Raw genomic sequence first — 15,345 nt, forward strand, 5'->3', positions numbered from 1 at the left:
CTTAATTAATATTCATATTCCCATGCATGTATAGATTTGATATTTCCCACGTTCATTACTCATACAGGGGCAATATAAAGTGTCTACATCAATTTAATAAGTAAATGTAATCTGCCAAAGATAAATGTCGACAATAATAAAGAAAGGTAAACATGAAAACGGCAACAGAAACACTTGAGATCGATTCCCCTCACAGATCTCAAACTTTAACTTGACATTCAGTAACAGTTCTCACTCCAAACATCGAGACAATCACACAAACGAACACAAAATCTCTCAGGTCTGAATGAATGAACTCAACATATTCTCCTCATGCTCGCTGCTGCTGCACTAAATGTTTATTTCAGAAGGAAGACGCCAGAAAAGACGCACAAGTATCGCTGTGATCGATGAAAACAATACAGAAATGAGCCTGTCGCTTAATCAAACTGAATAAAGTGTGTGTGATGGTTGTGTAAATATGAGAAATACCGTGAACTGCTCTCCTCACCTCAGAAGACTCGACGCTGAAACTCTCAATGAGGGAAGAGAGACGGCGGGAGCGAGCGGTGACGTCATCAGCCTGCGTACGGGACACCCCCGCAGCCAATCAGGGCCGCAGATTCAGCTTTACTAGTAGCTTTCCATTATTATTATTACAGAACTGAAGTGACTCCAGTTACTAAAGGTGAAAGGAACTTTTTCAAGTGAAGCCCAAAATAGTCAGAATAAGCAGAGGAGGATCACCTCCATCCAGTCTGAAAAGTGTTTTGGCCTGTTAAGTCCGGCTCAATTTATTCTGTAGCGTCCTAAAACAAATAGTAAAGGCATGTTGGTAGATTAGCACCTGTAGAATTTCCTTTTGTTGAAACCCCAGATAAAAGTAGAAAGCTTCTATTATGTTTAGATCCATGAGGCAGTTCGACTAGCGCATTTCCTAACTAAAGAAAAAACACTGAAATAAAAATACTTCTACAGAAGACTGTATTCTTGTGACTTCTACTTTATTCTACTAAAAGCTACTAATTACATCTTCAACAGTGTAATAAGATTACTGTACTATTTTTAAAGAGAAATTCCTTATTTTAATTTTAGAATAAAAAATAATTAAATTACAGTAATTAATTAATTAGTTAGTACTGTATTACACCCAACACTAATTACGCAATTATGCTGATAGAGCACATCCTGTATTGTACTGTATATTAATAACTATTTAATATTACCTCTAAACTTTGACTAGGCTTGGCATGTTGCATATTAATTGTTCTAGGAACCTCAAATAGGTTAAAATTTAATTGTTGTGTATGTTGTGCTACTCTATAATGATGTTCCAGTTAAGGTCATTCGCAGCATATCATATATGCTGCATATGTAGGGCCCGAACATAAACTCAAGCCCAGGGGCCCCAGACCTGGGGCCTCATTTACAAAACTTTGCATAGGATTTGCGTCAGAAGTGGCATACGGATGAAACATAGGACATGCATGCGTACGCACAGAAATATTCGGATTTATAAAACCGTGCGCATGCACATCCTACGCAGTTTTCCCTTAATAAATTACAATCAATTCTAAATGTAGCGCAGCTTTTGCGGCTTCATGTCACGCGGCTGTTAATTGTAAGACTTGCTTTGTGAAGTCTTCATGTTATTTATGAGAGGCAGTATTGCCATTTCTTTTACACAACGGTCTACAGTTTCACACACTTTCACGCGTTTCTTCCATCTGCCGACGGTGTCGCCATTTCTCATTTCACCCGTTTTTGTGCGTACGCCTGGGTCAGACCTTGCGTGAAGGACCGCACATTTTCCCGTCAAGTTTGCTTTTTATAAATACCAATTATTGCGTAGAGAGCGCCGTACGCCTTCTTTTGTGTGTACGCAACGTTTATAAATGAGGCCCCTGATCTTTGTTATTTTTACTCATTGATTAAAAAAATAATCTAATGTTAAAACTAGGAATTTCCCTTGGCTACATCTCAAAGCTGGAGCTGGAGCTGGGTCTGGTGTTGTTTAAAGTTCATAGTGATTGTTCTGACTTTGTGAAACCTCATGGTGTGAATGAACTTCAAACTGACTAGAACAAACTCTTTGAAATGAATATACTGGATATGAAACTCTTAATAATGTAGACAGACAGCAATCTCATTTAAAAGCTCTATTGAGAAAATTAAAACATGGAAAGCTCAAAAAGCAATCAAATCAGGATACTTCATGACTTTCAGAACTACAATTATTCCTAATTAAAGCAGAATCAGCAGAAAATAAGAAAATGGACAATAACAATGAGATGTTGATAAAATGAGTAAAGAGTTTAATCAATAATTACATGAAGTAATCCGCACCAAACAGTGCCTGAGGCTCTAGAACGCAAACCCTGAAATAAGTTCTGGAAAAATGCTGGAAAAAAGTTATCTCTGCGCAAACCTCAAAATCGCCAACCTGTGAAAACGCAGACGGCGTGCACATGCGCATCACGTGTTTAGTCCATAGGTATGGTTTTTTTCAATCCACTTTAACTGAATATAATAAACTTTACTATTTCAGCAACAATCTCCACTTTACTGAGTTCATTATCATAAAGTGCGGGTGTGTCGAGAGAAGAGCTGTTCTCTCATCATCATCATCATCTCCAGATTCAGATATGGATCCAGTAGATCTGGAAAATCCACTTTAGCTACTTGTTTCTTCTTAACTTTAAGCCTCTTTTCTCCCAGTACAGTGTTTCCTGATGAGATTTTCCCAGAGCCGGTTCTGCCCATCAGAAGAACCCGGATCATCTGGACTGGAGCCGATCAAAGACATCTCTGAAAGAGACAGAAAATATGGAGTATGAATATATAAATAAGGTAACTGTATTGTATTCTCCGGGATATCATTCGTGAATATCATCAGTACATTATATATTCATCAGCTCGGCAGGGGCGGCTGGCCAATAGAGGGCGCTAGAGCTTTATTTATTTATTTAGCATTATTTATTTTATAAAGGTATTTGTAAAGGTAAAATATGCACTGGAACTATATCGATTTAAGGGGGCAAATATAGCCCCTTATTGAAAAAGGAGTGACTGCAGAAAGTAATACAGAGGTCAACGTTAGGTTAAAGATACAAACAAAGAGGGATTCAAACCAAGCGGCAACCTCCCCTTCTCTCTTTTGAAACCAACACGGAAGTGAGTTAAACTGCAATTCATTGACTGGCCGCTTGGGCTGGCTGCAGAAGTGAGTAAAATCTGTATCTCCCCCATGTTAAAATTACCAACTTTACAGCAGAAAAAAAACATGTTTACAGCCTGGATCTCTATGTGGCTTTGGTCTATACAGCTAATTTTGCCCTTCATAACAACTGTGAGGGGGGTGCATTTTTTTATAACTCATCCGTTTAGTTGATTAATATTTAAATTTCTGCATTTAAGGGTGTGGCCACTTGAGTGACAGGTGGGTTGTTGCTGATGTCAATGCTAGCCGTTTGTCTGCTGTTACTAGCCGTCACCTCACCTCAGCAAATGTTGCTGCTGAACTTGCCTTCTCTGCAGTGTTTGTGCTTTTTTTCGGGATTATTTCATACAATTTAATACACCCATTCCTTGGGTACAAAGCCCACGGCTTAGGATTCCATCGTTGTCGTCGAGTATCGTTCAAGAGAACAACCAGCGCTGTATTTCAGTTGTTTTCCTCTGTGAACATGCACTATGTCTGACCATTTCGTTTTCAAATTTAAAAACGTCAATAAAGGCTCGTTCGTTCTGCTCTCACGGAACAAGATGGATTATAATATGCTTATTTACCGTCAGATTAAATCATGCAGGCGTCGGCGCTTTCTCCGTTCATGCTATAACTTAAATGCACATCTATGAATGAGCGCGGATTTTCTAGCGCATTTACTTGAACTTCATAGGCAATATGGTTTAACAACCCATTTGAGAGGCGGCCAAAATCAGAATTTAAAACGGACTGAATAAGCTCTCTACGAACTTGACGAGCGATGCCGCGCTGACGGACCATAGGCTATAAAAAAGTGACTGACATGTATGCACATAAATCACTGTCACACACACACTCTCAGAGTAATATTAGGTTACTGCATAATACATTTTCAACTAGAAGAATAGTACAGAATCACGATACACAGTCTCACTTGTAGCCATGTCTTTTAACTATTATAATATTTCGAAGGGCAAAAACAGGAACTTTTAATTGGCTTTACATCATAAAGTGTCACTTTAGCGCGAGGCCCTGTGCAGTCGCAGACTTGGTACTGTCAGTTGCATAACTTTATAGCATTACCCAGAGCCGTTAACAGCCGCCCTGAGCTAACTCGATCACGTCGAGCTATTTGGGCGTGATTTCTCAGCCTCTTTGCCCATTTTCTGTTATCCGGGAGTGACGCAAGGCCAAGATGGCGACGGCCGGCTCCGCCCACTTAAGGCTTCAAAAATGCTCTTCAGAAACCTACGGGTGACGTCACGGACACTACGTCCATATTTTTTTTACAGTCTATGATTCAAACAAACAACATATAATAAGGTAGAATTTACAGACTGTGAGCTGAAGAGTAATATTCAGAGAAGAAAATGTGTTTTTGAAGAGGTTTTTGAATGAGAGAAGGGTGGATGTTTGACGGATGTCTTGAGGAAGAGCCGCAACACTAAAAGACCTGATGGCTCCTATGGTTACCAGACTATTGAAATTGATTGAATATGGCACAGCCCCACCTAAGATATTTTTCACCAGCCGGCACTCATCGATTTGTAAGTTCGTAAAAAAACGATCGTACGACTGATCTTAATATTACGGTCTGTTTCCCAAAAGCATCGTGACATAAGTAGCACTTGAAAATCATCGTAGATCTACGAGTGCTCTGGAGTAATCGTAAATCCCCAAGTGCATCGTAAGAAGACAGAGTAATGAAGTGCAATGTGATCATAATATAAGGTTGTGATTGTACTTTATTGTACACTTTATTACTCGTTTTTTGTTTAAATTAATGTATTGATTAAATAATTGAAAAGGGCAGACATTTTTTTTTTTTATCTTATAAATTTTTTTGTTCATTCATTTACCGAAGGTGCGGAGGCACCTATTGTATTTGTTCCGGTTCTTATTATTATTATGTTATTTCTTCCGATTGGGCGTCTATGGCAGCCCATAGAACCGATTGTGGGAAAGTTGTAATGGTTTGACATTCTGATAGAGGCCAGTCCCAACATTAAAGGAGCTGTATGTAAGAAATGTATTTCAATTAATCATAAAATTGCCCTAATATGTCACTAGACATTAAGAAATCATGTTCATTTCAAATACTTATATCACTGACAACAGTAGTCCGGCCAGGATATTGTCATTTAAAAAGTTGCAGCCCTCAACTGATGTTGATGTCATCTTGTGTTTTGGCCTGAAGCGCCACCCTCCACCTATCTACCAATCACGAAGTCAGTAGTGTTTCGGCATCCGGGTTGCCAGCTCTGCTCTAGTTACCACAGCTGCAGCTACAAACGGCAGCCTACGTTCCTGCTGGATCCTGCAGCCTATCTGGCAACCTGGAGTCAGGGGGGAGGGGGAGGGGGAGGGGATACACTGCTCTATACAGTAATTTGAAAGTGATTGCAGTACCAGTTTTGGCCACAATCTTACATACGGCTCCTTTAAAGCTGCCGTCGGCAACCCTGGAAGATTGAGTGGACTTTTGAATATTTACAACTCTCATGCCCCTCCCCCACTATCAACGAATACCCTCCCATCGAGTTCGTGCTCGTCAGTTACTGCGCGAACTTCAGGCGCGTGCATGTGATTGTAACGTGAGCGAGGGGGGAGTGAGATCTGCGGCGTGTGCACGAACTGTGATTGACAGTCAGATCTCACACCCCCCTGCGCTGATTGGACCCGATGATCCGGGAGCGGTGGATTTTTGCAAAACAAATATTACGCTCCAGGTGGAGTTAGAAGCTCGGCTTTTTTCTAAAACCACCTTATCTATGTTGTTCTGTCAGATTATAGTGTCGATTTCACTGAATATGAACAAAAAAATGTTGCCGACGGCAGCTTTAAATACACCAATTTTGGTGTGTCTAAGTCATTCCCTCTAGCGCCACCACCTGTCCAAAGTTTCACTTTTACTTCGCTAATAACTTTTGAACCGTAAAGCCAATCAACAAAATAATTTTTTCCTCTGATTCCAGAGCTCATTCCGATTCGACTGCACCATATGTCGTCATTTTCCGTCATAAAACATGGCCGCCATTTTGAATTTTCCAAAAAAGCTACTTTTTCAAACTCGTCCTAGATGGTTTGTCCGATTTGCACGAAAATTGAACCAGATCATCTGCAGGCAGTGGTGATAAAAACGTATTAAATTCAAGTTGATTTGTCAAACCGTTTTTGATAAACGCTCTAACAAATTTTGCGTAGCGCTTGCGAAAACAGTCGTAAGGCTGTATCTCCGCAACGCTTTATCGTATTCAGACCAAACTTGGTACATGTCATCACAAGCATGACCTGAGGCAACATGCTGCGTTTCGGTGCAGCGCCACCTACTGGTCCGGAGATATGAAAAATGGCTATTTTTTGCTTATAACTTCTGAACAGTTTGTCCAAAAATCATAAAATTGGTCTTGTTAGATTCAAGGCAACATACCGAGTCGACTGATATCCAATTTTACCATATCGGCCATTTTGACTGTCGGCCATTTAGAATTTTGTGCTAAAATGCTGTATTTTAAGAACGCATGAACGGATTGTTACGAAACTTGGTATGGGTCATTACCACGATGTCCTGAAGGAGCGTGAGAAGTTTCAAAACAGCGCCACCTAGTGGTGATTTTTTTTTCTCCAAATGCTTATAACTTTGGATGTGGTCGACTTATTTTCACTTATCTAATTAGACTCCTGAATCCTTGCTGAGTCCTACGATACCAAACATGCTAGGTTTCGCCTTATGGTTTGTGTAGCATTGTGATTTAGCGTTAAAACATTTGGCTATATCTTCGAAACCGCTAGTCCAATCAAGATGAAACCACCGTCAGAAGTTTGGAAACATAGGTCAATAGCTAAACACCAATGCCCAAATGCAAAAATATTGATAGTAAGGGGTAGTAACATCCAATCAAAGTCATGTGTCAGTCATTTTTTACGTGTTTTTTCATATAAATGTCTATAACTCCGAAGCAAATTGAGATATTTTCACCAAAATTGACACACCTATGTATGGGGTCACTCTGAGGACGCATAAAAAAAATGGTGGGACTGAGCCTCTTGGTGGCGCTATAATAGAACAAAACATGAAATTCCCATTGACTTCAATACAGTTTTGTGAAATAAAATGCTATACTAAACAAATGCATTGGTGTAATATTCCCCTGAAAGTACCCAACAAATTTCGAGAAAGCGCCACCTTTTGGTCAAAAGTTATAACAAAATTTCAAAAAAAGGCTAATAACTTTTGAATATATCTGCCTATTGAAATGCCACTGGTCTTAATAGATTCCTTAGGTCAAGCTGAGAACATAGAAACCAAGTCTGCCTTGTTAGGCCGAACTTCCTGTCCGCCATCTTGATTTTCATTCAAAATCTACTTTTTCGAACTCCTCCTAGAGCGTTTGTCCGATTTTCACAAAAATCGAATCGTATCATCTCCAGACTTTGCCGACTAAAAGTTATGGATTTCGTGTCGATACACAAAACCGTTTTCGTATAGCGCAGCAGCAAAGTTGAGGCATGATGCCAAAAGCACTATTCAGGCTTTATCTCTGCAATGCCTTGACATATTGACACCAAACTTTGTATGTGTCATTGTCACTTCACTATGACCACATCACATCAGTTTTGTAACTGCGCCACCTATTGGTCAAAAGTGATAATCAATTAAATCATATTTTTAATTACTGTTTCTTTGATTTTTCAGCCATTTCACCTATAATCCTCTTTAAATGTCTTTAATTGCTCATTGTTGCAGTTGGTCTGACACTTTCAGTAATGTTGGCATGTCTTGTCGTCATATTCTGCTTGGCCCCGATAATGGCTGCTTGCAGCTATATTTTAGATTCGAATTATTAAAGATGTAATATGCTTCAAAGACTGGGAAAATAGGGATGAACTAAAAACATGCTGAAATGCACGAAAACCAGCCATGTATTGGGCATCCCATCATGCCATCTTCATCCTCCTCCTCCACCACCTCTTCATCTTCCTCCCTGTACTCTCATATGTCCTGACTACAGCTACACATATGCTCAAACTGCTGAGGTGTTGTGGCTGCAGTCTGGACAACAGAAGATGGAGGCTGAGGCCTGGGAGGGTTGTTTGGAGGACTAGGAGATGGCAGATGAAACTGATAGTTCCTCTGAGTATGAAGGACCTGACTCAGGCTTAGGTTGAGTTACCCCTACTCCTCCATGGATGCACATACCACCACAAATGCCATCTGAAGCACTTGTGCTAAGTACTGGCCTATTCTTCCTCTGCTGTGAGAAGGGGGGACTCATTGGGCCCAGTACCTGTTTTATTAAATGTTGTCCTCTGCAGTGCTAGTTTCCTTTTAGCAAGTCCTGCCACTTCTTCCTGACCTCCTTCCCTGATCTCCTTCCCTGATCTTTTAATGCCCCTAGTTGAAGTCAGTTTTGTAGCAATATCCTCCCAGATTTTTTGTTTTTGTTTATTTCTATGACTGCCGGTTTGACTTTATGACGACTGGCTCAGCCATTTTGCTGTAGGTTTGTGCTTTTATAGATTATTGGCCTCGTAGAAAATGCACATCAGATGAAAACAATTAGGCTAAACATTTCATAATACAAGCATGTGCTACAATTATCAGCCAATTGACAAACGGACAATTGACAAACGGACAGCGACTCTTAAAGGGTTACTCTCGCCAAAATCAAACCTAGGCTCTTTTTGTTAATCTACCCGAGTCAAACATTCGTGCAAAAGCATAATCTGAATGGAAACTCCACTTTTAAGTTTGACTGTATTTTCGTTTTCGGTCAAAATGCCTTTTGAATAAGGCACAACAACGAGAGCATCAAAATCGCTATTTTTAAAAAACTAAGGACACTCGAAACAACATGAAACTGTGCTTGAAGTATCACCAGGGGCTCTACACATGAACTAGAGCATTGACAACCTTGTGTACACAAAGTTTGCTAAAAAGAAAGGTTTTGTATGACTTACACAGAAAATAATTTGTTGCTCAGCACATGAAAATAAACTACTTACCGTGATCTCAGACTGTGCTTAAGTGGTTTCTCCACTGCATGGATCTTCATGTGTAAATTCAGGTGAGTTTTAAAGGAGAAACTCCTCCCGCACTGATCACACGTGTGCGGCTTCTCTCTGCTGTGGATCATCTCATGTGTCCTCAGATTTGTTGACACACTGAATCTCTTGTCACAGTGTGAACATTTGTAAGGTTTTTCTCCAGTGTGGATCCTCTCATGTGATCTCAGATGTGCTGACTGACTGTATATCTGGTCACAGTGTGAACACTTGTAAGGTTTTTCTCCGGTGTGGATCCTCTCATGTGTTTTAAGAGATGATGACTGACTGAATCTCTTGTCACAGTGTGAACACTTGTAAGGTTTCTCTCCAGTGTGAATTCTCTGGTGCAGTTTTAAACAGTTAGCTGAAATGAAAGTCTTCTCACACTCAAAGCACATGTACTCTCTCACACCAGTGTGTATTTTCTCATGTGTATGTAAAGATTGCAGCTTTGAAAAACTCTTTCCACACACAGAACATGAATGCGGCTTCTCCTTCCTATGAACTCTCAGGTGTGTCTTCAGCTCTGATGACCTAAGAAATGTTTTGCCACATTGATCACATGTGAACGGCTTCTCTCCGGTGTGGATCCTCATGTGAACATTAAGGCGTGATGATTGACTGAAACTCTTTCCACATTGATCACATGAGAACGGCTTCTCTCCCGTGTGGATCATCATGTGAACATCAAGACCTCGTTTGGTTGTGAGACTCTTTCCACACTGAGTGCAGGTGAACGATTTCTTGGCTCTTCTTTTCTTTAAAAATTTATTTTTAGTCTTTGAGCGACTCAAAGGGTTTTCTCCAGGTTTGACATGATGTTCCTCCTTCACTTCACTCAGTTCTTCACTCTCCTCCTTCACTTCTCTCAGTTCTTCACCCTCCTCCTTCACTTCACTCAGTTCTTCACTCTCCTCCTTCACTTCACTCAGTTCTTCACTCTCCTCCTTCACTTCTCTCAGTTCTTCACTCTCCTCCTTCACTTCCATCGGGTCTGACATGAAAGAAACAAATATTAATATAATAAGTTATTACATTTAATTTTCAGTACATCAAAATATAGAGAAATATAAAGTGAAAGGACATGAAAGTGAGCCCTGATGTAATAGTAGAAAGTAGACATCTGTTATAAAATATTGTGATAATTTGATGCCTTTTTATAAATTGATTATATGTCCTTGAAACTTTCCATTAATGAGGAAAATGTATCTTCCAATTATTATCTTTACAATATTATAGGCACGAATCCCATGTTTCTTTAGCAAGAACTATTAAATATATTTGATCAATGACAACTATCTAACATGATATTAACATTAAAATACACAATACTGCAGTATTTTGACACCAACTTTGAGATTGATTTATTTTACTAAAATGTTTTAATTATTAATGGCCGTTCACACTAGACTTCCATTCATGCGCATGTGAAAGTGGGACACCAGAAACACAAGCTCAAGTGAATTACCCTGTGAGAAATAACACAAGCGTTTAACATTCAAGTGGAGTGGATTGTTTATTTTTACATTTTGAATTAGGGCTGCACGATATTGGGAAAAAAATTACATTGCGATATTTTTTTCCCAACGATATATATCGCGATATTGCGAGCCATCAATCCAGGCTAAAGTCAATAATTACCATTCCATGTTATTAATAATTTCACTAATAAGCAAGCTTCATTACAAGTGACAAAAAGGCCACTTAATATTTTATTCCAGAAACATATTTCTCTCAGAATTCGGTGAACGTTCTACACAGGACCTAACGTTCTTCAGGTTCTAGGACCCGAAAAATGATGTTTTCTATGCTGATTCAGTGACGCGTTCATGTAAACGGCACCTAGAACCAGCAAAAGTAATGATTAATAGTATGTAAAATATTATAATGAAACATTTTAATTGTTTATTAATAAACAAGTGTTTTCTGTAAAGATGAAGTTGACAATAGCCTACTGACTCGCGATCTTCGCAGCAGTGATCGGGAGAAATGCACTTTTCATACAGATTAATTTTTTATTTTTTTTAATGGTTCTTCTGTAGATAATAGTTATATTTCTATTTTTTTATTATTATTATTGTTATTTTTCGGTGTGTGAGGCAAGTAGGCTACCTTTTATGCTGAGTTTCGGTTCATGGATGATAGCTTAATCTCCAGTTCAGGCGCTGGCTGCTATATTTAATTTTTAGGCTATTTATTAAATCCAGGAAATTGGATAATGAAATACTGATTAAAATGAAGATACAATTAATACAAAACGAAATTCGTTTTAAAGAAAGGCTTTGTGCTTTCTGTTTGAGGTCTCTGTGAAAGTTTTAAAGCAGTCTTTTAGTGCCGCTTTCATAATGGCCGCGTGACGAGTTTTTTTCCTCATAAATGCAAACACGAAACGACTTTTTTTTTAAAAGACAACCATCCACAACTTTATAACACTCCAGCAAAGTAACCTACCTCTTTTTGGTCAACATCCTCCTTTTTGTAGACGAAATAGGCTAGTCCCAAATAGCTGATTTTGACTTTTTTGCGGCGGATCCTCTTTGTCGCGCATTTTTAGCTATAGGATTGCCAGTGAATGTTGGCTGTGAGCGGTGAGCGCGTTCCTGTCAGATCCTCACTGTGCAGGCACGCGGAACGCGAATGTCACCCCAGCAAAAAGCCATACAACAAACTTGTGTTAACTGTGTGCTACCCTGGTGCTACCGTTCTCTTACACTATGGGTGCTACTAACGTAACGTTACCCTTCACATCGCATGTTCCAGCGATGTGACTATCGCTCATTCGCACATCGCGATGTCGATGTTAAAACAGAATATCGTTCAGCCCTCAGTTTTTACACAAACTGTAGCATTGACTGTATTCATCAACCCTGTTACCAAAGCTACTGTAAGAAGAATCTCTATAACTATGAATAACTTGTATGATATTTTTCAAATACAACTTTATCAGTAACTTGGTGTTTACTGACTATTCCTAAAAATATACATTTTGTAAACTATGTTGAAAATGACTAAAATTCTGGTAATGTTGTTGCAAATTGGGAACCAGATATAAAATAAATGTAAAATAAAATAGTTAAAACAGTATTTAGCCTGATCTGATGTTTACAATCAATATAAAAATGTCTCAAACCTCCCTTTACTGACCACTTGTTGAAAATAAACCCAGAACATACTGTACCGTTTCATAGTTGAACTGTTTATCTAAATGTGATGAAGTGCTTGAATGTTTCTAACATGAATGTTCTTCAGCATCATGAATGAATGAAGAATAAACACCAACCTCTTTGTTCTTCAGGATCTTCAGTGTGTTTCATTCTGCAGGGTTCTGGATCACTCATGTTCTCACTGTCCTCTTTAATAAACTCAGTCTTTGCAGATTTCAGCTCTTCCTGATGCTCTGATGCTCGTCTTCACTTGCAGCTGATGGGAATTTACAGCATTTATTGGAGAATTAATGTGGACGGAGCTTCACTGATGATGAATTACAGTGGGAGGATCTTCACTGATGATGTGATTACAGTGGGAGGAGCTTCACTGATGATGAGTTACAGTGGGAGGAGCTGATCTGCCAAAATCAAAAATATAAATCACTGAGTTTGTTTTTATAATAAATGACACTTCTAAGCATTTATGTCTGTCTCTCAATTATTCGTACAGTAACTGATGCCAGTTCATTAATTATTTTTATTGCTAATCCTAAGGGTGCTTTCACACCTGCCTCATTTATTTCGGTTGAATGTGATCCGACCATCCGACGCCTGAAAAATGCTACAAAGTATAATTTTTCTCCCTTGGTCCAGACCAAATGAACCGAACTACAGATGTGAAAGCATCCTAACATTATTCCGCTTCTTCATTACAATACAGGTATCTGGAAATATAGAAAATAATATAAATAATTTTAATTCTTCCAAATATAAATAATGGTAAGAAAAACAGAACAAAATCATAAAAACAGAAATAAAAGGTACATATAGTAGCCAACAAATCCCCTCAGTCTGCTGACACCAATGAAATGAGCTTTAAGTGTCAATTTACAGGAGATCTGAAGACATCAGCATAATAAATGAGGTGAAATCAGGAAGTATTGTCATGAAATAAAGAGTGTTTTCAGCAGATGTGTTAATATTGATGAGTCTCGGACTATCAACACTCATTCAACAAGCCATTCAGGATCATCAGCAGATCATCTCACTTTATTCTGAGTGTTTGCTGTTAGAAACACATTATTTGAGTCAGGATACGTGATAAAAGCCTGTAAAACTTCTATATTGCAATATATCTCACAATATAGGCTAACATAAATCATCAATAATAAAACAAAATAATTAAATAACCTCTCTTTATGAACCTCTTCAGGCAAATAACTACAACACATAATATGTGAATCTAAGTATAGTTCGACTTTATTATAACTATTAATTGCAATAAAGTAATTCCATCGTTAACATGTTACATATTCATATGTACAGAAACTGACAATGATCATAAAACAATTTTTTTTAAATGTAACGTTTCCTGTGTCAAACTTAATTAATATATTCCCATGCATATAGATGTGGTATTTCCCACGTTCATTACTCATACAGGGGCAATATAAAGTGTCTACATCAATTTTAATAAGTAAATGTAATCTGCCAAAGATAAATGTCGACAAATAAATAAAGGTAAACATGAAAACGGCAACACTTGGGATCGATTCCCCTCACAGATCTCAAACTTTAACTTGACATTCAGTAACAGTTCTCACACAAACATCGAGACAATCACACAAACGAACACAAAATCGCTCAGGTCTGAATGAACTCAACATATTCTCCTCATGCTCGCTGCTGCTGCACTAAATGTTTATTTCAGAAGGAAGACGCCAGAAAAGAAGCACAAGTATCGCTGTGATCGATGAAAACAATACAGAAATGAGCCTGGCGCTTAATCAAACTGTATAAAGTGTGTGTGATGGTTGAGTAAATATGAGAAATACCGTGAACTGCTCTCCTCACCTCAGAAGACTCGACACTGAAACTCTCAATGAGGGAAGAGAGACGGCGCGAGCGAGCGTTGACGTCATCGCGTACAGGACACCCCCGCAGCCAATCAGGGCCACGCAGATTCAGCTTTACTAGCCTTCTATTATTATTATTATTATTTTAGAACTGAAGTGACTCCAGTTACTAAAGGTGAAAGGAACTTTTTCAAGTGAAGCACAAAATAGTCAGAATAATTTCCTTACTAAAGGAACTAAAACACTGAAATAAAAATACTTCTACGGAAGACTGTATTCACGCAACTTTTACTTTATTCTACTAAAAGCTACTAATTACATCTTCAACAGTGTAATACGATTACTGTACTATTTTTAAAGATTAATTCCTTATTTTACTTTTAGAATAAAAAGTAATTAAATTACAGTAATTAATTAATTAGTTAGTACTGCATTACACAACACTGATTACACAATTATGGTGATAGAGCACATCCTGTAATTAAAGGTACAATATGCACGATTTTCTGCCGCTAGAGGGCGCTACATTCTAAACAACAACAACGGCTTGATGATGATGTGAAGGAGCGTGGAATGTTGGGAACTGTCGTTTTCAACTCCACCGTGGATGTAACTCAGTCAGACAGGAATCAAAAAATCATGTTCATGGATGAGGTAAAGTCCTATTTTTATAAATGTTGCATTTAATTACATGCGTTCTGTGGCAAGGGGGGCGTGGTTCAGCGCGGTCTGTAACGGGAGAGAGAGAAACGAGACGAGCGGGACGCAAGTAGGTGACGAACACCTGTGTCTTATGCTGCCTTCACGTGCTATGGAAAAGATGATATTTTCCACTTGTGAACTGGTATTTACCAGTGTGTTGTGTTCAAGTGCTTTTGTTGTCGTAATGTAGTACCCACAAGGTCTGTGTCAGTAGAGTATCTTTTTTATCTTTACAAAAAAAAAAAAAAAAAAACATAAATGTGGTGCTTTCTGATGATTAAACCATAATTAATAATTAAAAAAAAAATAAAACATGACATAAAATGATTAAATATGAACCAAGGAAATTGCGGCGAAGTTGAAAATTGAGTGTTAACGCATTATATTACAATCGTTAATGACACAACAT

At 38.4% G+C, this 15,345-nt stretch overlaps 3 protein-coding genes across 7 annotated transcripts in view; 1 reads left to right on the plus strand and 2 right to left on the minus strand.

Moving 5' to 3' along the window:
- Window positions 1–587, minus strand: part of LOC311301913 (uncharacterized protein) — a 30,003-nt gene extending 29,416 nt beyond the window's left edge. The window contains exon 1 of one of the 2 annotated variants that reach the window (XM_084427323.1): window positions 491–587. The gene's annotated coding sequence lies outside the window, so the exon portion shown is untranslated. Of the gene's footprint in view, window positions 1–471 lie in introns of both variants that reach the window. The other variant, XM_084427324.1, reaches the window with a different exon arrangement.
- The window catches only part of LOC311302232 (uncharacterized protein), a 340,899-nt gene that overhangs the window by 38,293 nt on the left and 287,261 nt on the right, over window positions 1–15,345 (plus strand). The gene's annotated exons all lie outside the window — the stretch shown is intronic.
- On the minus strand, window positions 2,125–14,324 carry LOC311302248 (uncharacterized protein). Of its 4 annotated transcripts, none has more exons than XM_084427967.1 (4): window positions 14,233–14,285; window positions 12,363–12,797; window positions 9,191–10,226; window positions 2,125–2,787 (listed from the first exon to the last, which is right to left on the minus strand). In XM_084427967.1, the coding sequence occupies exons 3-4, from the start codon at window positions 10,219–10,221 to the stop codon at window positions 2,757–2,759; spliced, it is 1,062 nt and encodes a 353-aa protein (XP_084284093.1). In that variant the 5' UTR covers window positions 10,222–10,226; window positions 12,363–12,797; window positions 14,233–14,285; the 3' UTR covers window positions 2,125–2,756. The 4 variants fall into 4 exon arrangements, with proteins under 4 accessions (XP_084284093.1, XP_084284094.1, XP_084284092.1 ...); XM_084427968.1 differs by having other exon boundaries at window positions 14,214–14,268; XM_084427966.1 differs by having other exon boundaries at window positions 2,131–2,787; window positions 12,513–12,797; window positions 14,233–14,324.

Source organism: Rutilus rutilus, assembly GCF_951802725.1.
Source record: "Rutilus rutilus genome assembly, chromosome: 1".
NCBI classification, from domain to species: Eukaryota; Metazoa; Chordata; class Actinopteri; order Cypriniformes; family Leuciscidae; genus Rutilus; species Rutilus rutilus.

Coding starts and splice junctions, on each gene's coding strand:
- LOC311302248 (XM_084427966.1), bottom strand. CDS start 12,570: ATGAGTGATCCAGAACCCTGCAGAATGAAACACACTGAAGATCCTGAA. Junction 10,227..12,512: donor AGATCCTGAAGAACAAAGAG/GTTGGTGTTTAT, acceptor CTTTCATGTCAG/ACCCGATGGAAGTGAAGGAG. Junction 2,788..9,190: donor AAGCACAGTCTGAGATCACG/GTAAGTAGTTTA, acceptor TGTCTCTTTCAG/AGATGTCTTTGATCGGCTCC.